This window comes from Nematolebias whitei, chromosome 17 (assembly GCF_014905685.2).
Source record: "Nematolebias whitei isolate Nwh7 chromosome 17, NemWhi1, whole genome shotgun sequence".
NCBI classification, from domain to species: domain Eukaryota; kingdom Metazoa; phylum Chordata; class Actinopteri; order Cyprinodontiformes; family Rivulidae; genus Nematolebias; species Nematolebias whitei.
The window spans coordinates 19,059,782-19,086,781 of NC_056514.1; the positions used below are offsets into that span (position 1 = coordinate 19,059,782).

General features: G+C 41.0%; 1 protein-coding gene across 1 annotated transcript in view; it reads right to left on the bottom strand.

Annotated features, from left to right (window-relative positions):
* Positions 1–27,000, bottom strand: part of LOC119424153 (transformation/transcription domain-associated protein) — a 144,245-nt gene that overhangs the window by 101,144 nt on the left and 16,101 nt on the right. Inside the window, exons 10-34 of the mRNA XM_037691621.1 lie at positions 24,655–24,733; positions 23,938–24,172; positions 23,521–23,857; positions 22,567–22,664; positions 22,229–22,423; positions 21,215–21,406; positions 20,961–21,126; positions 20,189–20,445; positions 19,554–19,754; positions 18,363–18,514; positions 15,996–16,195; positions 15,458–15,675; positions 15,112–15,309; positions 14,695–14,955; positions 14,003–14,164; positions 13,710–13,806; positions 11,871–11,992; positions 10,490–10,660; positions 8,815–8,925; positions 7,757–7,777; positions 7,158–7,277; positions 5,953–6,072; positions 5,546–5,710; positions 4,518–4,699; positions 3,960–4,158 (exon numbers count right to left, since the gene is read on the bottom strand). Of these exons, the coding sequence (XP_037547549.1) occupies positions 3,960–4,158; positions 4,518–4,699; positions 5,546–5,710; positions 5,953–6,072; positions 7,158–7,277; positions 7,757–7,777; positions 8,815–8,925; positions 10,490–10,660; positions 11,871–11,992; positions 13,710–13,806; positions 14,003–14,164; positions 14,695–14,955; positions 15,112–15,309; positions 15,458–15,675; positions 15,996–16,195; positions 18,363–18,514; positions 19,554–19,754; positions 20,189–20,445; positions 20,961–21,126; positions 21,215–21,406; positions 22,229–22,423; positions 22,567–22,664; positions 23,521–23,857; positions 23,938–24,172; positions 24,655–24,733 (4,259 nt within the window). The remainder of the gene's footprint in view (positions 1–3,959; positions 4,159–4,517; positions 4,700–5,545; positions 5,711–5,952; positions 6,073–7,157; positions 7,278–7,756; positions 7,778–8,814; positions 8,926–10,489; positions 10,661–11,870; positions 11,993–13,709; positions 13,807–14,002; positions 14,165–14,694; positions 14,956–15,111; positions 15,310–15,457; positions 15,676–15,995; positions 16,196–18,362; positions 18,515–19,553; positions 19,755–20,188; positions 20,446–20,960; positions 21,127–21,214; positions 21,407–22,228; positions 22,424–22,566; positions 22,665–23,520; positions 23,858–23,937; positions 24,173–24,654; positions 24,734–27,000) is intronic.

Genomic DNA, 27,000 nt, shown 5'->3' on the forward strand with positions numbered 1-27,000 from the left:
GCCTGGCTGACATCAGGGACTGGATGGCTTTAAACTTCTTAAGTTTCGATGAAAAGTAGTCTGAAGTCATGTTGTTCCCTCCCAATGACACGGTCACAAACCACTGCATTGACCTTTCAGCTCTAACCCTGTCAGAAAAGCAAAGAGTCACTAATCTGGGAGTGATAATGGACCCTTCCCTAAAACTCAACAATCATGTAAACATGATTGTTAAATCATGTTTTTTCCAACTGAGGCGGCTGTCTAAACTGAAGCCCATATAGTCCAAAAATAACCTGGAGACAGTAATACATGCATTCATTACATCTAGGCTTGATTACTGCAATTCACTCCTGTTTGGCATCAGTCAGACCTCCATTGCATGACTGCAACTGGTCCAGAATGCAGAAGCTTGATTTTTAACCAGTACAGGCAAAAGAGAGCACATTACACCAGTTTTGGCCTCACTGCACTGGTTACCGGATCACTTTCAAATCCAGTTCAAAATACTCATGTATGTCTACATATCACTGAACAGCTTTGCCCCTCCCCATCTCTGTCCCACCACGTTCCCTGAGGTTAGCAGACCAGTTGCTCCTCACAGTTCCAGGAACTCGTCTTAAGCGCAGAGGGGACAGGGCCTTCTCTGTAGCAGGACCAAGACTTTGGAACGAGTTACCTCTGCTGTTGAAAGAGGCCCCCTCCCTCTCGGTTTTTAAGTCCCGTTTAAAAACACACTACTATTTAGTAGCTTTCAACACCAGAGGATCTGTGTTTTGAACCTGTTTGCTACACACTGGTTAGTCGTCATATTTATTATCCGCATCGTTTTTATGTCTATATTCTGATTTACTTCATTTTGTATATTGCTTTGTGTGTTGTCTGTTGTTCTGTCTGTACAGCACTTTGGTTGGCCTTGTCGCTGTTTTAAGTGCTTTATAAATAAAGTGGTATGGTATGGTATACACAATGGCAGGTTGAGAATCACATGTAAAGATAGAAATACGGTAGTATCAAAAGAAAACTATTCAATTTTAACAATTCATTTTACAAAATGTGGTCAATTTGTCCTCTAGTAGTCTAAGCCTAAAGCAGCATAACAAGCCCACACTAACTATAGGATTTATCAAAAAGGAAAATCTTACGCCCAGTCTTAAAACTGGACAATGTGTCAGTCTTGCAGACAGAAACTGGAAGTTGGTTCCACAAGAGAGGAGCCTGATAAGTGAAAGATCTTCCTCCCATTCTGCTTTTAGAAACTCTAGGGACCACGAGTAAGCCTGCAGTCTGAGAGCAAAGTGCTCTGCTAGGAAAATATGGGACAATAAGAGCCGTTATATAAAATGGAGCTAGGTTGTTGAGGGCTTTGTAGGTTAGAATATTCTTTTGTTCTATTTTTTGTAGAATAAACAATTATTTTAGTAAATTATTTTTAATAGTTTGACTTTGTTTTCTTCATTATAAAAATCATCCTATTTTAAGAAGCCTTTTCTTTTAACATATTATAATTAGTTTTTTTTTTAAATGGTATTTTAAAAAAGCTTATTATATTATGAAACAAACGTAATAATAAATAAAAAAATCTTGAATCCAAAAAAAACTATAATTGAGTTTAAATTTTAAAGTGAAAAAGTGCCTGTGCAAAACACTTGAGCGTGGAACTTGGACAACATAAATTTGAAATTTGTCACAATTTTGGCACAAATTCTGTTTTGTGTCCTTTTAATAACCCAGTAAGGAAAACATCAACTCAACTTTCATTAACCTACAATATGTGACAGCAAATATTACCACGTTATTAAACTTTATCTTAAGTTGGTAACTCAACAGGACATTGGCTAGGTTTTTCCACTGACACCTGAAATCAGTTTCTCTTAGATAATTGTTTTATCTTCTGACCCTTTTCCTCTCCTGGTCTCTCTCGATTATCTTATCGAGAACATAATTATAAAGCTGCGGTCTGTTGATGACATTTACATTTTCGATCTCTTCAGCATCTAAACTCCTCGGTGGATTCATGTTTATTAATGATACTGGGGGAGTGGTGGCGCAGAGGTTAGAGAAGATGGGCCCGTGGTCGGCAGGTCGCCAGTTCGACTCCCCGAACCGACAACATCAAAATGTGGGTGGAAAAGGTGAAACACCCACACCTGCTTCCACACTCATTTGCCCCACTCTGGACCCCTGGAAGGCCCTTAATCCCCACAATCTGCTCCCAAACACATCTCTCGCTCTCTCTATCTAAAAAAAAACCCACAAAAAACTCCCGTACTTTTCACCGTATAAGTCGCACCTTGTTACATAAATTTGCATGCTCTGCGATTGACGCGGTGAAGCGACTTGTTTTCTTCCCCTCCATATTTATAAACAATTTTTTTGCTGAGATTTGACCATTTCATTCATTCTGACATGGAAAATATTGACCATTACTATTTTCAGCCACTAGAGGGCCGTCAACCAATATAAAAAGCCAAGTGTCTCATTAATAGGTAAAAGTGGCTATTAATGAGACACTTGGCTTGCCATACAAAGCCACCTTCGTCTCGTTCCAGAACTCCTGGAGCAAACGTCAAATCAGCTGCATTTCACCGAGCCGCCCAGACGAAATGCAGCTGATTTGACCATTAAAGTGCATTTATTAAGCAAACGTTAAACTGAGACGCACCTTTGCTATAATTTCGAGCAAACAAATAATTGTTTTTAAGTGTTAATCTTGTTAAATTCTTGTTAAAGTCCTCCCGTGCACACTCCCGAGACCGCCATTTGGCAGCAAATCGATTTTTGGTACAACACCAGCCCACATTTCTGGGTGGTCAGTGGTAATGCGTAACAAACGCGACGCATCAGCGGTGAAGCATAATTGATGCAACTTGTACTGCGAAGCGACTTATGTGTTTTCCACTTTATTAGCCAAATATGGACTGATGCGACTTATAAGGCAGTGCGACGTGTACGGTAGTAGGAACTTGGCTGCTTTCCTTTATTGCTACTTCATTTGCCAAACTGTCGTTTAAGGTGTATAAAACACTGATGTTGTTGATCTGCAAGCTGAACTTCATAAGTTTATAAGACTGTAAACGGTGATATTATAGAAGAGGTAACAGTTCATAAACATTTGGGAATTTGGATTGATGGCGCTCTGTCCTTTTCTCATAATGTTAATGTTTTGCAATCTAAGGTTAAAGCGAGCGAGACATAGAAATTGATCTTTGTTCACATCTATTGCCAAACGCACCATTGTTGAACAAACCATTCTATTTCTGTTGGATTATGAAGACATAATTTACAGACATGCTTGTAAGGGTGTTCTTCGTAAGCTGGACACAGTTTATCTCTCTGCCACTGGCTTTGTTACAAATGCTCCTTCCAGAACATCATTGACTCTACTCTCTTGTTAAAATGACCTTCTCTACATACTCGTCATGAAATTCAATGGTTTACCCTCATTTATAAGACGTTGCTGAGTTATTCACCTCCATATTTAACTCATCTACTGCAACTAGAACCGGTTTCGAAGTATAGCACCCGATCCTCTCAGTATTTGTGGTTAACAACTCTAAAGACCAAGTCTGGCTTTGCCTCTGCTGCTCCATCTGACTGGAACCTGCTTCAAAAAACTGTAAATCTGACCTCACTTGTCTCAGTTTCTAGTTGAAAAAATTGTTTTAAAGCTGTGCTTCAAAATACTTGCAAATGTTTTCATGCTGAGTAATGATGTTGTTTAACTTTAATAATGAACGGTTAATGTAATTTGTGATTTCCTTGTTTTATTGACGTCTATATTTTATGGTATAACTATTGTTTCCCTTCCCTTGACCCTACAAGCGCCTGTTGGCGCTGCCAGGCCAAGAGTTTGTTCTTAGTGTTTACGCTTCGTTAAATAAAGGTGAAATTAAATGAAAAGTCTTGGGGGGGGGAAAAACTTGGGGTTAAAGGTGTAGCAATCCTTCAAGTAAAAATTGCTTTTATTGTCTACATACCTTTGCTTTCAGCTCATCGTTGAAATGCGGGTCATTAAACTCAACAAAGCGGAAGAAAAGGGCACGTTTCTGAGCGATAGAGTAGTTCCTGGGAATCTCCTCTTCCATGTACTCCTTCAGGAAGGTCATGTTGCAAAGGAAGCGACCAGTGAAAGCTCGCACCAGCTGGAACAGCAGCTCGATCTCTGAATAGTTACGTCTGTAGAGAAAACACTACGTCAGTAACTTAACTGCACTGACAGGACAAGCTCATTCTAAAGTCTACTGCAGTGGCAAAGTGCAGCAAAAGTCTAAAATGTTTTTATGCAGAAGTACCTCTGGTAACAAGTCAGTTACCAATCTTAAATACAAGAAACATCTAAGTGCTGAATGTGTTTCAAGTGAAAACCTACAAGAAAAAAGATCTTCTATGGCTGGAAAAGCATTAAATTAAAACAAGTGGCAAAGTGTAGAGGGTCTTACTAGTTACCAACACAAATATTCACATATAATGTCCTTGTTCTTTTAGGCAGTTTTTTATTTTTTTTATCAAACCACAGTCTGAGCTGGTCAACGTACTTGCAGTAGCTTAACAAGCAGTAGGCCAGCAGCTTAGGCTCCTTCCAGTTGGTTGCAGCCATGTTGTCCTTGCGGTGTCTCTCCTGGAAGGCCTCGCTGACCCAGACTCGCCTAAGCTGGCTGACCAGAGAGTGTTGCCCTGCTAACCACCCCTCGTCATTTTTGACAATGATGCTAATGATCTGAAAAGGCAGGAAGAGAAAAAAAAATGTAGGTAGAGTTAAACAACACTTACAGACAGATAAACTGTGATAAAAGATGGACTAAAGACAACTTTTGTCCTAGCTACTGTTAATATATTGTATTTTTAGCCGTACAAGTCACACCTTTTTGCATAAATTAGCAAGCCTGCGACTTATACACCGAAGCAACTAATATACATTTTTCCCATATTTATAACCCAATTTTTGGATGAGAGCTGACGATTTCATTAATTCTGACATGAACAATATTAAGCATTACCATTAGTAGCCGCTAGAGGGCGCGCGAGGATTATGGCAAGCCAAGTGTCTCATGAGTAGGTAAAAGAGGCGATTAATGAGACACTTGGCTTGCCATAATGCATAATGACGACCACCTTCGTCTCGCTCTGGAACTCCTGGAGCAACCGTCAAATCATCTGCGTTTCACCGCGCCGCCCAGGCGAAATGCAGCTGATTTGACCATTTAAGTGCATTTATTAAGGAAAAGTTCAACTGAGACACACCTTTACTATAGCGTTGCGCAAACAAACAATTGTTTTTAAGTGTTTGTCTTGTTAAAGTCCTCCCGCGCACACTCCCGCGGCCGCCAATTGGCAGCCAATCGATTTTTGGCACAACACCGGCCCACATTTCCGGGTCGTCAGCGGTGACACGTAACAAATGCGAAGCATCAGCGGTGACACATCATAATGGTTTTTTCCACTTCATTAGAAAATTTTGGACTGATGCGACGTGTGCAGAGAAAAGTACGGTATATATACTACTAACAAAAAGAAGCCTATGGAAAATAAAAGCTGTATACATCTTTAAAGCTATGTTACATACCTTGATGGCCTGAAACTGCAGGTCCAGTCTGGCTGTGGTGGTGGAGGGAGATCCAGGTCGAACGGTTGCTGCAGTAACAGCAGGAACCAGCAGGGGGACGAAGCGGTTCGGATTAGAGGCCAACACATCTCTGAGTGGCTTGGCGTCTTTGTGTTTCAGAAAACTCTGCACACAAATAAATAAATGTGCTTTAAAAAAATCACACAAAAACTCACATAATGAAACTAGTAGAGGGGAGGGGAAGAAATTGAATTTAATAGGTGTGATCCATCTCAGTTTGAAGTTTGCTGAACAACTGAGCCTTAAAACATAAAATAAATCCCTCAGGCCATTACAGCAGCTGATATGAAGCAAAATGCTTTTTCTAAAGTCGTAAAAGTCAATGAAAAGAGCTGCGACTGTCTGACCATGAACATTCGGCTCCACTGGGGGTCGTTGAGCGTAGCCTCCATCATGAACAACTCAACCGTCTGAGATGGGTGGCGTGTCAGGAACTTGATCAAAGGCTCCCTGAATGGACTGCCGGCCTACAGCAGGAACAAGTGGGCGAGATGAGATGAAGGGGAAAAAGGCAGAAAATTATATAATACAGGAGCAAACACCCCCAAAATTATGCCACTTTTGTTAAAGTTTGAAAAATATTAAATGCTTTCAGTGATATTAGACTCTAAAGTCTACATTTGTTAGCTCCTAACAAATATAGATAATATAGAAATATATTGATCCCACAGGAAATTGTGCCTGAGTTTCAGTACAAAGGAACATGCACAAGGAATCACACGAGATATAAAAAACATCTTGTGTATGTTCTTTATTGTTCCACATTTTCCTAACAGAGCACTTCGCTCTCAGACTGCAGGTTTACTCGTGGTTCCTAGAGTTTCCAAAAACAGAATGGGAGGCAGATCTTTCAGTTCTCAGGCTCCTCTCTTGTGGAACCAACTTCCAGTTTCTGTCTGTGAGGCTGACACATTGTCCAGTTTTAAGACTGGGATTAAAACTTTCCTTTTTGATAAATCCTATAGTTAGGGTTGGCTTGGGTTTCCTGAGCTATCCCTTAGTTATGCTACTATAGGCTTAGACTGCTGGAGGACAAACTGACATTTCTTCACTCTGCTGCTGTCTTTACTTGCTCTACTCTAACTGTTGTGTATTTCTACCTGTTTTGTATTTGTAACTATTTTTATCCTCATCAGGTAGTTTTTTTTGTATTTCCTCCTATAGAAAGTTCACCTGCACCTAAATCTGGACCTGCCATTCTGTGTTCGTCCGTTTCTCCTTCCTGTCCTCTCAAACCCAGCCGGTCGAAGCAGATGGCCGTTCATCCTGAACCTGGTTCTGCTGGAGGTTTCTTCCTGTTAGAAGGGAGTTTTTCCTTTCCACTGTCTCCTTTGTGCTTGCTCAGGATGGGAGACTGTGATGAAGTGAAGATACAATGCAATCTATTGACTTCCTTAGATAGATAATATTTACTAATTGGCTTTTGTATGTATGTGAATGTTTCAGTTCAGTGTCCTGAGAAAACTTCTGTAGTGATTTGGCGCTATATAAATAAACTGAACTGAATTTGTGTTCAGCGCTCTCTGATCTTCAGAATAGATGTAGGTCCTACCTCAATGAGCATTGCTCTTTCTGTCTTCATGACCACCTCCAGCAGAGGTTTGACCAGAGTCTGAGGTGCAGCTGGGATTAGGTGAAACAGGTTAATGATGGCAGAGCAAATCTTCATCTCCTACAAGAAGATTCAGAGAAAGACAGAGGGGAACAAAAGGACAGGATACATTGTTTTGGAATGAGTGTTGAAGTCACTGAAACGTTCTGACGAACAGCCTGGACAGACCGCCACTGTGGAAAGACCAGGATGAATCTTAGCCAGACTACAGGAAATGTAATCTGTAACAAATAGGTCGTTAATTTCACATGGTTGCGCCGCATGGATTAAATCTGCACAAAATACCACAAAACACAGAAAATCTTGTGTTAGCGTCTTTGAAATGCAAAAGTGAGAGGAAATATTGGGAGAGATAAGACGGTTTTAAACAGTTAAAACGTGAAGATAACCTACGATGACGTTAACATCGCCGAACAAGACCACATACACATGGACATAGAAATACAGGGCACGTCTACCACCAGCACAACATCGGTTCAACGTTTCAATCACTAACAAAAAAACACTAACAGAGGACGCAACACTGGGTCACATCTCACCTCAACACCCTCCAACGCAGGCTGTACCAAATGGGAGACAACGGTCAGAGTCAGCAGAGGAAAGTGTGTGTGTGTGTGTGTGTGTGTGTGTGTGTGTGTGCTTTTGTGTGTTGTTTGTCTTTGTCCCCATAAGGAAGGGAAGCAGATAAGACAGGGACAAAGAGAAGCAGCAGAAGTGACCGCAGGGTAATGTTTCTCATCACCAAGTCCATAAAAAGGCAAGAATCGTTTTGAAATCTTAGCTGGTTAACACCGATTTTATGACATTACAGGAGAAAACACAAGTGCCTCACACTAACACTACAAAAAGTGACTTTGTTACATTAGAAATGAACATTTCACTCATAAAAAAAACTCCCAAATCTTTCTTAAAAACTCCTCTATTCTCTTCCCTGTCAAAACTCTCTAATGTCTACATGGACCATCTTAACCTCCACCCCGGCACCGTCCGTCCTTTCCTAGTTTTAGTCTTTATCAGGCTAAGCTAATTGACTTCCTGACCCCGGCTCTACTGTCCCTGCCAGCCTCGCTGTCATCACGCACAAAGAACACAATTTGGAGGGCAGGGGAAGACAAAAGGCCAATTTGCATCTAATTAAACATCACTTTGAATCGAGTCAGGATGAACTTGGATAAAGAGACACGGGCGGGGAAAGTGTCTATGAGGAAGAAGCAGCTGTATTTTCTCCTCCCTGTCACCTTTTCTTTGGCTTTACAAGGTTATCTGTCGGGGGAGGATTGGGGGAGGGGGTGCAGTGCTGGGCCCACCACCGCCTGCCTGGCGCCTAATTAATCATTGATTGAAATATGGACCCTCACAACTCATCAGAGGCGGCCACGCAGCGGCTGTTGACTACATGTGACTATGGCTTTGTGAGTACAAAGAACGTCTCTTCTCTTTCAGTGTAGTTTAAGCTCGACAGATTAGCTAAACAAAAGCTGTGACAGCCGACAGCCATATTGACCTGTGCCTTCTGCTTATGAACGTTCTGTGTTGGAGAGAACTAGAGTGATAGAAAAACAAAAGCCAGAGGACGCATCTACCTTCTGTGTAGCACTTGAAACTGTGCGGTGAGTATGCAGGATGTGTGTTTGCTTACACTGCCGTCGCTACGCTGTCCTCCTTTGTGAGTTATTACAACCACTTCCATCCATTTCCGCAGGTGTTGCTGAGAAAAACCAAAGCGAAAACACAAGAAGAGACTTTGTGTCATAAACTTTACCTCAGCAGGTCAAATTTGATACCAACAAGGAACAAAGTTTTTGAGCGATAAATTACTAAAGTAGCACATAATAATGCAAATGAACATGTATTTGTGAAATTTGCTTAAATTTAAAATTATCATAAAGCAGATGAGTAAAAAAAATCAACAGCTGGGCAGTCACAAATAGTCAGGACAACTGATGAAGCTAATTGTGATTAATTGTTGACAACGATGCTTTTGGTAAACAAGTTTTATAAGTTTATCTTAAATTACTTAAACATCTCAATTGACATTCTTTTTCCTCAGTCAAGTTCCTGACGTCTCATCTGACCTAAAGTTTCTAACGATCACAACGGAAACGATGAATTAAGACACTTAATTATGACACAAATTAAGACAAATTATGAACTAAGCCAAAGGTGCATAAACTAGGGCCATGGTGCAATAATATTTTTTCCTTAATTCTAAGGAAAAAAAACTCAGAATTATGAGATTAAAGTCAGAGTTATGAGATTTAAGTGAGAATTTGAGAAAAAGGTCAGAATACTTAGATTAAAGTCAGAACTAATTCTGACTTTTTTTCTGAGAATTGTAACTTTAATCTCAGAATTTTTTTTTCCTCAGAATTTTGACATTTTTCCCTCAGAATAAAAAAAAAAAAAAAAAGTTTGTTGCACCGTGGCCCTAATCCTTTTCTATACTAAACTGTGGGAGTACTTCATGCTAGCTAATTTAAATCTCAGTCTTAAAAAAATATTTATAATAAATAAAATACTATATAAAATTAAAGTACAAGTATGATAAGAAAGACATAAATTATATTAAAAGAGGATTTGGCAAAGCTACAGTTCATTACATTTTAAATAATTGCAGTTTATTGGTTTCTCTCTACTTTCTGATAGAAATAGCGACTGAATCTCTGCAAAATAACAATTTCCTTGAAGCAGCTTGAGCAAATAGTATCAATTCAATTCAATTCAGTTTATTTATATAGCACCAAGTCATAACAGAAGTCATCTCAGGGCACTGAACAGAAACATTCATATACATCTTTACATCATCTTTACAACAAGCTAAATATCATTTTATATGATTAAATATATAATTTGTTCCAATTGTTTTCACATGAAGGAGTTAGTACTTGAAACATACATTTTGTACTTTAATTTGTAAGTTGTTAAAATATTATGTAGATTTTTTTGGAAGAAAAAATTGGTTCAGATTGATCAAAAATTGAGTTGGAAGATTAAACAAAATAAAAACAGTTGTTAGTGGCAGCTCTAATTACAGCTGACACAACACACAACAGTCTGCACAGAGCAGCTGACGACTCCAGCTCTGTTGGTTCTTTGCTTCTTCTGAAGTTCTAGTCTCTGACAGCTGCCTACAGGGAGCGAATGTGGAAGCAGCTCAGAAGATCAAATGCTTGTTTTATGCTGGGGTTCCCATGCTCAGGCTCAAACACAGAGCTCTTACATGTCAAACAAACAGAAAAGACTCAAGAGGAGCAGACGCTGAAGAGTCTCACCATCATCTGATCACAGAACTTGTCATTGAAGGAGTTGGGGAAGAGGCGCGTGACCGAGGTCAGGCGGTTCACAACGTTGAGCGTCAGGCTGCGGTAGTCGCCCAGCATCATCAGCAACGGGCGCATGTGCGTGTGGATCTGGTCCACCTCAATAGTGGCACCTTCCAGAAACTACAAGAGTCCAGAAAAAGATGCGTTACAGATGCAGAAGACACACCCTGTCCCATCACCAGACTGCAGCAGTGTTGTTTGCTCTAATGTAATGAATCCTAAACAAGAAATATTTCTAAAGGTTATACTTTTGAACACACTTCATGGTCAGATCTTTACCCTGAAAGTGTTCCCCATAATTACATGAACTTTTCTTTAACCGTCTTTTTGCAGCATTTTATCCTCCATGCAAACTTCATACTTGGGTCTCAATTTACAACTAAGGCCACTGAAATGAGAACATGATGAGAGGTAAACAAACACAGATGCCAACCAAACACTGATGACGCACACTCTCCCACAGACATGGGGGGGGGGGGGGTGATGCATGGCAGCCACATTCATTTTCCCTCTCAGCGCTGAGAACAAACACTCCATCCTGTATCGATCTAGCCATGGCAACGCTCATTAGTACTAGCAGGGTGGAGAAGAAAGAATGGAGAGAACAGAAAATGAAAATAGAAAGGGGGTGGGGGGGGGGGGGGTCACAGAACATTGAAGAGGAGTGACAGTGTTAGGAAAGAAAAGAAAAATAAGGATAAAGTGTGAGGAGTAGGATAAAAGGCTAGACTGAATGGATAGAAGGAGAGCTGGTTCAGGGACAGTGTGATAAAGCTCAGGAAGGTTCGTATGAAGATAAGTGGGAGGGAAAATGATGGGGGGGGGGGGGGGCAAACTCCATTCAGAAAATGTGATTTAGAGAAAAAAAATAAAGGGTGTGACCATGTTTCGTGCAGAGATTGCGTCTCACCTTAAGGGCACAGACTAATCTATAATTACAAAGGTTATGTTGCTGATCTACGGCCGTGCTGTGGCTCAAATGAGATGGATTGAGTGATATACCACAGGTGCGAGTTTTCCAAGTAACAGAAATTAAACCTCAATCGTTAATTCAAAAACAAAAAGGTGGTGGGAGTTTCTGTTTACCTTCACATTTAGCCTCACTAAAATACAGACAGGTACATATGGGTTTAATACAAGAAGACACGTGTGTATTAGCCACTTCTATCAAGTGGTTCATTTTAAATGAGACGCTGTTCTATAATTAAACCAGGGCAACAGTATTTGCTATTTACTCAGTTTGACAAGTTCATGTAAAAGTGTAACACAAAGCAATATAAAGTTTAAAAAGGAACAGGAAAGACAACAGTGTGTGAGAGGGTGCGCCGACCTTCCTCATGCACGCTTCGCCTGCTTCCTGCAGCTCGTTGTTGGTGGAGTTGAGGGCTTTAAACAAAGCAGCAATGATCTTCTCCCTCGACTGTGGCAAGTAGTTACAAGCTGCCAGAGCATCTGGACGAGGGAAGAACACCAAGACTCACTTTCACTCTGAATGTCGCTTTACAAAAATACACACAACATTTGAAGCAAAGAAGTGCACACCACTTATTCAACAGGGGTGAACTTAATATTATAGAAAGTGGCACAACAGCTCAAAATCATGGTGTCACACTGTTTTTTTTTTGGTTAAAGCTCTTGACTTTTGAAATGAGGAAAACTGAAAATATTACTACTTGTAAAAAGTAATAATACATAAAGTTGAAACCAGAAGTTTACATACACTTTTTACAAAGACACATGCATTTTTTTTTTCTCACTGTCCGACGTGAAATCAGAATAAACTTTTCCTGTTTTAGGTCCATTAGGATTACCAACATTTTTTCCATTTTCAAAATACCAGAATAATGAGAGAGATAATTTTTACTGCAATTTTTATTACTTTCTTCAAAGTCAAAAGTTTAAATACACTAAGATTACTATGCCTTTAAACAATTTGGGACATTTGTCATGTCTTTGGAAGCTTCTGATAGGTTCATTGATAACATCTGAGTCCATTAGAGAAGCACCTGTGGATGTAAAGGAACACCTGAAACACTCTGCTTCTTTGTGTAACATGGTGGGAAAGTCAAAATAAATCAGCCGACATGTCAGGAAGAACTGTGGACTTGCACAAGTCTGGTTCATCCTTGGGTTCAATGTCCAGATGTTTGAAGGTGCCTCGTTCATCTGTACAAACAGTTATACACCAGTACAAACAAGATGGGAATGTCCAGCCATCATACGGCTCAGGAAGGAGACGGGTTCTGTGTCCCACAGATGAACGTGTTTTGGTCTGAAATGTGCAGATCAACCCAAGAACAAGAGAAAAGACCTGGTGAAGATGCTGGCTGAAGCTAAGACTCTGTCATCATCCACAGTGAAACTGTGTGGACATGAGCTGAAGGTCACTCTGCAGGAAGAAGACATGACTTCAAAAGAAACATAAAAAACAGATCAATGTTTGTTAATGCACACAGGGACAAAGACCTGAACTTCTGGAGACATGTCCTGTGGTCTGAAGAAACTAAAACTGAACTGTTTGGAGGACAAACCCTGAGAACACCATCCAGACTGTGAAACACGGGGGTGGCAGCATCATGTTGTGGGGTTGTTTTGCTTCAGGAGGGACTGGTGCACTTCACAGAATAGATGACATCATGAGGAGAGAACATTATGTGGAAATACTGAAGCAACATCTCAAGACATCAGCAGGAAGTTAAAACTTGGGTCTTCAAATGGACCATGACCTGAAGCATACTGGCAAACTGGTTCCAGAGTGGCTCAAGGAGAACAAAGTCATGGTTTTGGAGTGGCCATCACAAAGACCTCCAAACATGGCCCAGTTCCACCAGTTCTGTCAGGAGGAATGGGACAAAATTCCTGCCAACTATTGTGAGAAGCTCGAGGAAGGAGATCCACAACGTTTGATCCAAGTCATGCAGTTCAAGAACAATGGTACCAAATACTAATGACGTGTATTTAAACTTTTGACTTTGAAGAAAGTAATGAAAATTGCTGTAAAAAATTATCTCTCTCATTATTCTGGCATTTTGCAAGTATATATATTTTTAATCCTAATTGACCTGAAACTGGAAAAGTTTATTCTGATTTCACATCAGTGTGAAAAAAAAGTGTCTTTTTAAATGGTGTATGTAAACTTCTGGTTTCAACTGTAGTTGGGACTACTTACTGAGTGCAGCAATACGGAGGGGAACCAGGGAGGGCAGGCTCTTATAACAAGGCAACTTCATCAGAGCAGCATCCTCTGCTTCACACAGGTTCAAAAGCTGAATGGAATAGAAAACTCAATCACTAATGTTAAGCACAAGGGGCAAAAGTTTATTACAGTAGATTTAAGTTTATACCCCACAAAGTCGCCTAATATGAAAACAACAACTAATTGTACGTTTTGTTTTCATATAAAATAGCGAGAAATTCACAGACAATTGTGACAGTGCTTGAAAGTGTCTTTAAGTTTCATACCTCTGTGTAGAAGACCTTATGCTCCATGACATTGAGGTCCATTGTGAAGAGACGGGGCTGCAGAGTGGTGCAGAAGGTGTTCCCCTCCATCAAACCGATTTGGGCGTTCGCAGGCTGATGCCGCAGCAGGTGCTTCTTAGGAGGAACCATATCCTGCAAAACCTGAGGAGAACGTTGGTTTAGATGAGTCTTTATTTCAGAAAGTCAACTGTTAAATCTGACAGAGAAATAATAACTACAAATTAGGAATGCAAGATATTGGACTTTGGCCGATATCCGATATGCCAATATGTTAAAACTTATTTGGCCGATAACCGATACCCCATACTAAATTTGGCCGGCTACCAAATGTAGATGCCAAAAAGGAGGCTGAAAATGATGCAACACTATATAAATATTTAATATATAATTTTAAAAAACAGCGCCTTTTATATCGATGAGTTATTTTGATGGAACGGCCTATGTCCGATATTTAACTTTATCGCTAATATCGGCCGATACCGATACCATGCCGATAATATCGTGCATCCCTACTAAAAACAAGTAAAATATATACAATTGCTCAGTTAGAGCCGCTATATTACATGCATGTTACTAAAAGCTACCTTTGGATTTGAACGGACGCGTTATACTGAAGAGTTTACCACAGTAGTCTTAATAAACTGAAACCTTCCGGTTTCTTTTTATTTCACCTCTTTGTGTGGTTCCATGATGACTGTGACACTCTTTCCAGTGACTTGTGCTAAAACCTGCAGGGAGTGCATGGCCTGTTTTCTGACAGTGGAGTTAGGGGAGGTGACTTCTCGGACGAGGTCATGGGTAACCATGTGGAAAGATTTGTCCTGAGCAGCCAGCAGCTCTTCTGTCTTTTCTTCATCTTTCAGTGGAGTGGCACAGCGCACCAGCAGCTGCTCTAGGGTTGTCTTTGCCATGGCTACAGCCCCGTTTGACACCTGTGTGAAAATCGATGAGGTAATAAATACAATACGTTACCAGTAAGGGTATGAAAAGACTGGTAAAATGAGATATTAAACCTCTCCTGCTGCTGGCGGGAACTGACAAAAGGTAAAAAAGCACTATTAGCAAAATAACAATATATACAACCTCACCTCTCCAGTGAGGTCCATCATGACAAAAAGCAGGGCTTTGAGGAAAGTGAGCTGGTTCTGTAGCACCCAGATCAGAGGCAGTCTTTCCATCAGAAACTTGATGGACACCACGCCCCCCAGTTTGGCGTACCAGGCCTGCTCATAGCAGCAGGCACACAGACGCTCGACTATGTAGGAGAATAAGGGCAACTGGCACGCCTGGGGGTGCAAAACATGAGTGATTAAGAGTGAATCTGGTGAAAATATAAAAATAATTCTGCAAATTAAATAAAAAATGTGTGTGATCCAGGATCTTAAGGAGCGTTTGCAAAGATGTCACATCTCTTACAAAGAAAAACAAACTTACTCGTTCCTTGGAGCCGAGGATGATGCTGGCCACGTCAAAGATGACAGCCAGAGCCACTTCTCCGATCTTACACAGCTCCTTCTCCTCGTAGGCCATGCAGATAGCGATGGCGTCGATAAGCACCAGTGGATCCATGCCCTTCGACCCGTTCTCCTCACTGTGGAACATGGCTGTGCTTGGCTGGCTGCCCAGCTGGTAGCACGGCAGCAGGAACGGACCTGGGACGAAGAACGGAGGCGAAGAAAAAGAACTTCTGGTTCACATTAAATATTAAACTTTTCATTTTGGCTTCTTGAAAAGTTTCTTAGCGTACGTCAAAACAACATTTTTGCTCAATGTTTAAAATGTATTTTCATTTTTTTTTAGTTGAATGCAAATTAGAAAAAAAAACATACGGCAACTACTAAAAAGAATAAAACAGACATGTCATGTGAAAAATAATAACATGAGTCATGTTTTGTGCAGCTTAGAAATACGGCCATTGCTTTACAGAAAGCTAATATTAGCCCTGAGAAGTAATGAGAGCACACGTCCTCACCACACTGCTGAGCCACAGCGACCATGGTATAATGCCGAATGAGACTGGCAACGAAGGGCAGCGCGCTGGGCCTCAGGTCCTTTATCACAGCCGACATGAATGCCCCAGTCAGTGCCTGTTCAAATGTTCTGCGAGCGGGTGTGTCTTGCGCCTTGTAGCGATGAGAGATGATGACATTAGGAATCCACTTGTCCGTAAAGCTAATGGAGAGAAAACAGCGACAAGAAAGGTACGGCAGTAATATTAGTGTTTGCCGATGCCCCAAAATAATTCATATTGTAAGCGCATCAGACTTCTGCTTAATGCTTTTACTTCAGTCTGCCTGTCGACTACTTGTTTGTATTATTTTTACAGCAGCTGAAGGGAGCGAGCAGCTGTTTCCTCCATGCTTGAGCTTGTGTCTTATAATGCCACACGTCACAGGCAGAACTGAAGGATCACTACATGTTATCAGTGCTGTTTATTTTTTATTGTTGACTGCTCTTTGGAGGAGTAAAAGAGATGTTCACGTTTGCATTTGAGGCTGCTCAGACCTGTCATCTAAACCGTACTTTCTGGTGTACGAGTCGCAGTTTTTGCCAGTGCTGCAACTTATACGCCAAAGCGACTTATATACATTTTTTTTTCCATATTTGTAACGCAATTTTTGACCGAAACTTTACATTTCGAAGAACTGCAACAGTGAGTCCTCCCGTGCGCACTCGGCTTCACTCAGCTGGTGCAGGCGGAGGAACGCTGGAGAGCTAGCAGCTCCGGCCGCGATGGCTTGATGGACGGATGGCGCCATGCCACCCAGGCGAAATAAAGCTGTTCATTAAATAAATGCATAATAAATGCGACTTATACGCCGAAGCAACTTATATATGATTTTTTCCTCTTCGTGATGCTTTTTTTTTGACTGATGCGACTTATACTCCGGAACATATGGTAATTTGTCTCGGTAATTCAACTGTGAGCGGTCAATTCTATTTTTAAATCTGTTTGAACATTTCTTTAAAATGTACAATACATTCAGATATCCAAACTATAACACGGTTCAAAAACATTTTGTTGAATTATCTCTTAATAAACCTATTTACTGAACTCTGTGTCTGAGCAACTATTAAAGGTTTTGACCAATAAGACTCCATAATGCAGTGTCCCCCACCATTATACAAGCAGGGCACACCCCCCACCCCTATCAGCACCGACGTAGCACTAAGCTAGCGGCGTGCAATTACATACCAAGCACGCTAGCTAAAAAGCTAAAGGCAGCGCTCACACTGCCTCTTCACTTACGTTGCACCCCCCCATGCCTGCCATCAAACTGTCGGTACAAACAGCACGCAGCTCAGGACGTGTCTCCACTTCCCCCCCAACCCCGTTGACAAAAATCACAGATGAGATGAGCGCCCCTCCATGGCAGGTTATCTAGGGGAACCACTGCAATGCAATGTGTTTGGGTCATCATGACACAACGTAACACAGCTCAGACTGTCGTTTTGTGTTTGACATGACACATTACAGCTCACAGCGAGCCCAACCAGCCCTCAAGACAATCACAACAAACTTAACTGAGGAGAACGTCACCCATACGCCATCCTCTAGTCTACTACGATTAATAAAATCACAAGAAAAACATGTATGAATACAGAGAAGGGTTCTGGCAACCATTTCAATAACACTTATAGGAATTTATTTTTTTTAAAAAGCCATTTCTTCCCAAGAATGTCGGTTAAATTATCCAAAATCAACCCTAGGATGTGCACTCTGCTGCCAGCCAAAGGGCGAATGCACATTTATTAACAATGACTGGTAAACATACCTGGTATAGACCTGACATAAATGACAGAAAGTCAAGCGTGTCAAAAAGTTACAAGACGCACGGAGATAACTTGGATGTTGAGGTTTGGAGGAGGCCACAGGAAAGATCAAGTAGGTGGTAAACAGATCAATTGCTGGTGTCAACTAAACGCCTGAATATTAATTTAACATGCATCTTTCTGTGACAAATTATATTCCCACAAGCTAGTTAGCATGTAGTATTTTCACATTGAAACCAAAATGGCATCCATGCATGCATACATGGATGGATGGACGGATGCTTTATTGTCCCCAAGGGGAAATTTGTCGTGGACGTTGTGCGCTAAGCAAAGCTTCTTCCACAATTAAATACACTGCAAACAATAAAAGTTATGTGAACACCACAATAAACAGTAAATTAAAAAAACACCTATTGCTCAATAAAAACACATATTGCACATTCCCACGTTCATTCCAGCAATGAAACGAAACAACAAATCAGACCAGAGCATCAGCAGCACGACAAAAACTCTATATGCCTGCTTTACATGGCACAGTCAATTCAAATCCAGAATGTTTACTCACTTGGGATGAGACAGGAGCTGGTAGAGAGCGTGTTTATTGTCGTCCAGACTTGTCATGGCCACCAGGAAGCACTTAATGACCTCCCAAGCCTGCCGCCTGTAGTAGGGCTCTGTGTTGGCACTCTTCAGACAGTCGAGAGCCGTCTCTATTGCCTAGGAATAAACAGAAAATGCAAAAGTTAATCATTTATTTTTAAGATTTTGGTCTAAAAGGACTTTTTTTTTTTTTATGTAAAAGCCAATGATGTTAAATTATTAATATGGAAAACTAACAGTATTTCTATATGTGTGATTAAGTGCAAGAAGGAACACTGAGCACCATCTGGACGAGTAAAGGTCATTATCATTTCTACATTATGAGCTGTCAAGCCACAGCGGCCAGGCACTTAAAAATGGAGAAAATGAATTAATTATTGCCACTCAGAACAGAGAGGAAGGATGAGGAAAAATCTGAGAATTAAGAGAGGAGATGAGGGTTCAGCAGAAATGAATTGCAAAACGTTCAGTATGTCAGGATATTTCTGTCGGGATTCGTTTTCTGACGAGTAAACGTGCGCTAATAACCGAATATTCACTTACAAGTTAAAACCTCTTTTAAGGCCAATCTTCTTAGGAAAGCACAGCTTTGCTTAAAGGCTTGTAAAAATGGATTTATACAAGACACGGCCAATAAAAAAATGAGACAGAAATAAATGAAAGAAATAGAAAAAACTTCCAAGATAAAAATTACGTTATTTGATCTTTTGATTTATTTTGCACCCAGAAACCCGTGCCTACTTCCTGTGCATACAGGTGTGCATCATGTGAGTGTGTGTGGGGGATGTGCTCTCTACATCCATGGTGCTGGCAAACACACAGACTGATGGCCAAGAAAGGAAAGCAGCCATTAGAGAGTAAATAATGCCGTCATGGTAGCCCGCAGTAGATTGATGATTACTGAGAGGGGATGAGGAGAAACAAGACATGAATTTAATTACCTGGAGGACTCGCAAACCTCCTTACTCACACACACTCACACAAACCCGTGACAAAGATATATTGCTCTCAGCGGAGAACAATAATGAGGAATAGCAAGTTCTTTTATGCTCAAGTCCCTCTTTCTTGAACCCAAATAAAAAGGAAAGACGGGGCAAAAGGGCTTTTAGATTTGTTTCAGACAGAACCCGTCACCACATTTCCATCATCATCTCACCTTTTCCATGGGAAGCTGTATAGACGCTTTGCAGTCAGTGAATTCCACCTTTATGCTCGGTCCCTGGACCTCAGTCACCACATAATGAAGTCTCTGCGACTCCTTCAGCATCTTTCTGTTGCTGCCTCCGAACTTTCCCAGCACCCGGTACGCTACGTGGGAGATGCTTTCTGCCGGATTGCGGAGAGTTCGCCACAAGGCCTGGAACACAGGGTTGAACCGTGACACAGAACGAGCTTTAGAGTCAAAATAGAAGAACTGTGCAGGGGAGGCCGACAAGAGCAACGTATTGTTACAGCCATTTCTATTATTAGACTAGATCAGCATAAAGCTACAAAGGCAGACAGTAAATCACTGACTTGTTTGTTTTATAGATTATAGATTGGTTTTGCAGATGTAAACCAGCCTTCTCTCTCCAGTGGTGATAAAGAGACTTGGGAGTTAACCTAACTTGGCGATTCTTCTGCAGACATTGATGGCCCCCCTGTTAACTCCTAAAAGGCAGCTTTGCTAAATGAATGAATTCAATTAATCTGAAGTTCTTTAGGCGATCTCGGACATACTTTGCAACTCAAAACATCCCTCCGTAACAAGAGTTTGTGAGCACAGCAACGATTATTTCAACAACTTCCCACCTGCATGAGTTCAGCCCTGACAGGTTGGATGTGGTCGTAGAGAAAGTCGGGCTGCAGGTTGTCGACACACAGCTCCAGGGTACGGAGGCCCTGGCTGACGAGAGTCTGAGAGCCGTTGAGCGCAGACACCAGTGGATCCATCAGCATGGGTAAGTAGGGCAGCAAGGAGCTCAGACGCACCGGGACTGTCAAACACAACTCCACAAACAGGTCCTTCATGTGCTGCTTGTGGAGGCCACTTTGAAGCATGTTCAGACCTAAGAGAGATGGGAATAGGCCTGTCACGATAACTAATTTTGCTGGACGATTAATTGTCTCAGAAATTATTGCGATAAACGATAATATTGTTTGAAATTTGACAATTAGTAGTTATTGTCAAATTTAAGAAGAAATGTTGGTTAATTTTTGTGTTTAGTACCTTTTTTTGGACACTGGATGGCGGTATAAGACTGTTTGAACTGAAGGATGGATAGTGAGGGAGCGAGCAGCGGCTCTAAGAAAAATGGGAGGGAGGCCCTTTGACGAGACATGGGCTCTCTCTCTTTCCTTTTTTTCAGTTCTCAAAATGGCGGACGCTCGGTGTGGTTTGAGCTCTTTAGCATAGCCTTTGTCACACAAAGCTTTTAATAAATAATCAGTAAACAAGTTCTCTGTTTCTTTTTGCAGAGAAAAACAACTTTTTAGACGAAGGCGCGGGTTTCAACCGTGAATTTTGGAGCTTAGACAAGACTAATTGTCAAACATAGCAGAATAATGGAATGAGAGGTTGTACCCTGCAGCAGGTTAGGGAGAAGAGGTAAAAACTCCTGGTAGAGGAGGTCATGGCTGCCTCCACCGATGGAGCGAAAGAGAGCCCGCAGAAGCAGGAAGTAGTTGTAGGGCTCCTTGGCAGACTGTGCCAGCTCCATGGAGCTGTTCACTATCTTGTGGAGGTGTGGCTGAGAAAATAAAAGACCAGTGTTTTAGAGAGAAAAGGCTTTTAGAAGGCTCTTTATTTTATTTAATGTAATAAAAATGATAAATTACCTTCAGCATCTGCTCATTCTCAGCAGCAAACAGCGACACAGAGCCAAAGACAAGCTTAAAGAGTTTGAGGTAGAGGTTTGAGAGCTCAACATTGGAGCCCATCTCCGGCAGCCTTTCGAGAAGATACTCGACCAGGATGGTAGCAAACAGAGCTGACGTTGACAGGTTGGCCAGGAAGGAGTTTGCCACGATCTAGCAAAAATTCAACAACAGACCTTGTGTTTTATTATGCATTTATACATACATTTGTAATTTGGCACAAAATACACCACTCTTCAATGAAAGCAGGGGTGTCCAAAGTGTGGTCCGAGGGCCATTTGTGGCCCTTGGAGTGATTTTGTGTGGCCCACGACTGCAATTAAAAAATGGTATAACTTTGACCCACAGGTATAGATGTAGACCTTCTTTAATGGTGGTACTTGGCTAAATATAACAAGTGTTTTTAAAGAACATAATTTCAGTTTATTTAATAATCGATGGGGAGAACTTGGACATTTTTAAAGAATATAAAGTATCATCAACATACAACTGATCAACTTTATCAGTGTCCTGTCCAACTTCACTGACAGCTGTTTTTCAGAACTCTGATGACCCAAATGGGCCGTCCATGGTCCAAATGGGGAATTGAAGTCCCCCCCCCCCTTTTTTTAAAAGAACAGTTACTCATTTTAGGCTTTTGTCTCTGAAAATAAATGAAAATGAACTTTCAAAGCACAAGAAAACAAATCATAGACCCCCCAAAAATCTAATAAATTTAATTATTTAAGTAAAAAAAAGTTAGTTTATGAGGCTCCTAATATTCTGGATCTACAATAATTTAAACTCAACTTTTAACCTTTCTCCAAAATATTGTTGGAAGTTGTTGAGAGTTTAAAAATGGGGGTGTCGGTTGGGTAAATCACGCTTTTTAAATATTTTTATTTTCTTAAATTCACATTTTTCTGGCCAGCGAGTCCTTTCATCTAGTTCTGGTCCACACCTGATTTAAAGTATCAAGTTTTTATTCTTATTCACCTGCAATGCATAGTTCTTGGAAATCCTCTCCACCATGTAGGGCACAGTTGTCTGGAAAATCTCCTTAAAGGTGAGTGGGTTCATCATGGTGAAGACTCCAGCGAAATGCTCCAGAACTTCTTTCTCCTCCTTCATGCGCACCGTCTGGCAGTTGGCCACTCTGATGTAGGTCTGCTGGTTGTTAGCAACTTGAACCTTTTTTTAGTAAAAAATAAATAAAACAACGAGCTCAGAGCAGCCTGTTGAGTAATTCCCATTTTTACAACATTTTGTTCTTGTCTCTGCTTTAGACCTGATCAAACACCTGAAATGATGCAGCTAACTCGTTGTGTCATTACCTGGTAGATGTCCAGGGCCTGCATGGCATATTTGACCAGTTTAATGTAGATTTGAGTCTCTTTTGGCTGCAGTTGCTTGTTAGGAATGAACTGAGCCTCTGAAAAACAAAATCATAATAAAAAGTAGGCAATTAAAAGTAAACCAATGATATTCATGCATTCAAATATTAACATTTTTAGTTGTTTTCGTGGATAATATTGTCAATGTTCTCCATGGTTTAATAAATAAATCACATTTACTGTAATTTCCGGACTATTGAGCGCACCTGAATATAAGCCACGCCCACTAAACTTAAAAAGAAAAGAAAATGATGCATATACAGGCCACACTCGTCTATAAGCTGCAGGTGTCCACGTTGTACCACGAGATAATTACACAAAATATATTTTTAAATGCAATTGCATACATACCGTAACATACACAAATACGTACAGTAATTAGTTTTTTCTGAAAAGTGCCTGTGAGGAAGTGAGGCAGGAGGACGGAGGACAGCTTGTGCTGTCGTTTTAAATGCATGACTCACACTTAATTCGAGTGGCTGCAAATACGTTCCGCTCTCCCTGGGAGCACACCGGGGAGGGGAGGAGAGAACAGGAGTGGAACCCAGTTTCATTGGTCATTGGTTTGGTAATTTCACTGGTCAATTTTTTTTTTAAACTTTATTTTTACAAGTAGTCTAACTGAGTCACGAGGGTGCGGTCTTCTCAAAGTCGAGTTGGAGACACCACCGCCTGCAAAGAGAGACATGCAATGGACAGCCATGTGCGCTCCCAGGTGTGATGAAGATAAATGCTTTGGCAGCATGAAGCTCTTTAGCCCATCAAAAACAAAAATCCATAAATTAGCCGCAGCGTTGTATAAGCCGCGGGATTCGACGCGTGTGAAAAAAGTGGCGGCTTATGGTCCGGAAACTACGGCATGTGCTGAACAAAGTCCAAAAATGTTTTCCTCACCTCCAGGAGCTTTGCAAGAGGTGATGCCCCAGGTAATGGTCTTCACCCCACACACCAAGGTCTTGACTAAGCTGCGACAGTCCGACACCTGAAAGGTCTGTTTGTCCTCTTTGTCTCCGGGTCGATCAAAAGGTGTTGCTGGGGCTGGGGGCGGAGCTGCAACAGGCGTCGGAGGAGCGGGTGGTGGAAGGGCAGGGGTGGTTGAAGGCGTGGGAGTGGCAGGGACCCCAGGTAATACCCCTGGGTCAACCATACCCATCTCTGACTGAGGTTTGCATTTTTTAAAGATGGAGACGAGCTGGTAGCGTGCAATGGTGTGAAACTTCAACACAAACACCTTAAAAAAATAAAATAAAATTATTTACTTTCATCGTCATCTTTCTAAGTGTTTTTGATACAGAAGCTGTGATAAGTTACCTCCAGCATCCTCATCAGAATGTCTCGCCCGTTCCCATTTTCCTGCTCCGACTTGGAGCGGATACAGTCCACCAGGTTGAGAAGCAGCTTGCAGGACATGGTCTGGATGTTACTGGGAAGCGACTCGTCATCGATGTTCTTAGCAAAGAGCTGCACAGCTAGAGATAAATCTGTCAGGGGCAAGTTCTGGCGAACGTGGTGAACCAGATCTGCCAGCGTGCTGTAGGCCAAGGGTCTGGAAAGGAAGACGTAGACGGGAAACTTCCATCAGCATTATAATATGATTACGGATTAGTGGGGAGCAGCGTAATCATTGAGGGTGTAGCTCTACAGTCTATAGCTAGAGCATGGGGAGGAGAAAAACGTGAGTTAATAAATAGCACTGATAGTCCTGCCAGATTTCATCCAACTGCCTTGTTTCCTGCACTGTTCTAATGTGAAACGACAGCTATTTTGTTGATGAGGTGAGCAATAATGGCAACTGGGAATGGGTGAAGGTGGTTTTAAAATCAAACTAAGGGAAGACGTGTGGACATCGGAGCATGACAGTGCAATCTGTCCTGAAGTGTTACAATCCTGACAATTTCTGCAAAGCATTAACATGATGGGACATTTGACAGCCTCTGCATCTGGCTGAGAAATCAACAACGACACTGAGCGCGTGCCGACTTCAGGGATTTCAAAGGATTGTGGGTTAAAGTGCATCAAGAGCTTTACCTGAGAGTCTCCCGGGCGGTGTAACCAGAGCCGATCAGAACGGATTCGTCGAAAAGTTTGTCCATACAAGGGATGAACTCTGAAATGACGGCAAAAAAAAAAAAAAGAAGAACGTTCATCTAAAATATTTGGAGAAAACTTTTATGGATAAAAGAAAAAAAGAGAAAAAACACTGTGTGTTTATGACTAATAAGTCAGTGGTAGATTTGATTTAATGCCACGTCAGCAACTATGGCTTCACCATGGCAACAAGAAGTAATAAACAAAAACCATTTGAAACGACTAAAAAAAAAACACATACATGTTATATAAAGAGAATTGTTGACATCAGTCTTCAATAAAATAATAAAATCATCTACATTACTGCATTTTTTTAACTATAAGGCACATTTAATTTTCTCAAAAATCAACAGTGCACTTTATGTATTAATTCTGGTTGTGCTTACTGACCTCAAACCAATTTTATTAAAAAAAAAATTTAGTTTTCTACACCGCCCTACAACCTAGCTGGTTTTTTTTGTGTTGTTGTTACATTTTCTTTTAAATACCATTTTACTTTCACTTGTTTAAAAAAAAAAAAGTCTCAACTTGTACGCATCCTTTATGATCGTCTATTGTTGTCCACTGTTGTCATCACTCTCCTGTAAATGAGTCCCTGAGGCTCAATGGGATTAACCTGTCTAAATAAAGGTTGAAGGAATGAATGTGGTACACGACGCTCAAATATCTGTCAATGTGAACTTGTTTCGCTTAATGCGCCCTATAGTCCGAAAAATACGGAAAAAAACTTTCTGACTAGACAGTAAAAATGTTGCCTTGTGGTACTCAAAGCAGAACAGGAAAGTAAAAACATGTTTACAGACAAAGACACTATAATAACATGATGGTTTTTCACCTGTCAATCGAAACGCGTGTAAGCGCAGAGTAACCAGCACAGTATTGTGTTTAAACATCTTTATCAGGTCTAGCTTGGAAAGAAAATTATGGTCTCCTATTGTCAGCAGGGTTTTGGTTGGTTTTTTGCAGTTTGGTAATAATATTCATCCCATTTATTTTGCCAGTTGTTCAGTACAGGCCAGAAGTTTGAGGCAGAGGGACTTGGCATGGAAAATGTTCAGAGTTAAAGGCTAACTTAGCAGCGCTTTCTGCTTTTTCATTAATAAAGACACCAAAATGGCTGAACCCAACATGAAAACGTTTAAACTCCGCCTTTTTAAACTTTAAAACACACTGTTCTAAAAAAAATGCCAGTGATCTTGAGTAAAGATTTGTGCTGTTTGTCATTTTGCAGAGTTTACATGAGAGATCATATCTATCCAGTTTTAGCTTTTCTCCACTGGCTCCTTGTCAAATCCAGAATTGATTTCAACATCTTTCTTCTAATCTACAAAGCTCTCAACAACCTAGCTCCATCTTATGTTACAGATCTTATTGTAACATATTTTCCTAACAGAGCACTTCGCTCTCAGACTGCAGGTTTACTTAAGGTTCCTAGAGTTTCCAAAAGCAGAATGGGATCTTTCAGATCTTTCAGTTCTCAGGCTCCTCTCTTGTGGAACCAACTTCCAGGTTCTGTCCGTGAGGCTGACACATTGTCCAGTTTTCAGACTGGGCTTAAGACTTTCTTTTTTGATAAATCCTATAGTAGGGTTGGATTGTACCTATCCCTTAGTTATAGACTACTGGAGGATAAATTAACCTAATTCCATCAAATGAATATTGTATTCGTGCTTATTTCTCAAGTTCAAGTAGGTTTTATTGTCATTCGCATCACATGAGATACATGAGGTGGAACAAAATTGTGTACACAGGGTCCCAGTTACATCCAACAATAGCTAAAATATAAATTATAAATCTCAATGTGTTTTTTTTTTTTATCTTTCCTCCAAGTGAAGACCTGCTCGCCTACATTCTGGACCTGCCATTGTGTATCTGTTCCTCTCAAACCCAGCCGGTCGAAGCAGATGGCCACTTGTCCTGAGCCTGGTTCTGCTAAAGGTTTCTTCCTGTTATGAGGGACTTTTTCCTTTCCACTGTCGCCTTTGTGCTTGCTCAGGATGGGAGACTGTGATGAAATGAAGACTCAACGTACTCTGCTGGCTTCCTTCCTTGTGTAATGAGTAATACGAACACATGATGTGTTAATTTAATCCCTGGAGCCAGACCTCCGAACAGCTAAAGGTCACATTTATTATAGGTAAGAAACAGCTAAACACCTGATCTGACTGAATATGAAGCAGCTAAAACCTGCTCTGACTGCATAAGAAGCAGCTAAAACCTGCTCTGACTGAATATGAAGCAGCTAAAACCTGCTCTAACTGGAAAAGAAACAGCTAAAACCTGCTC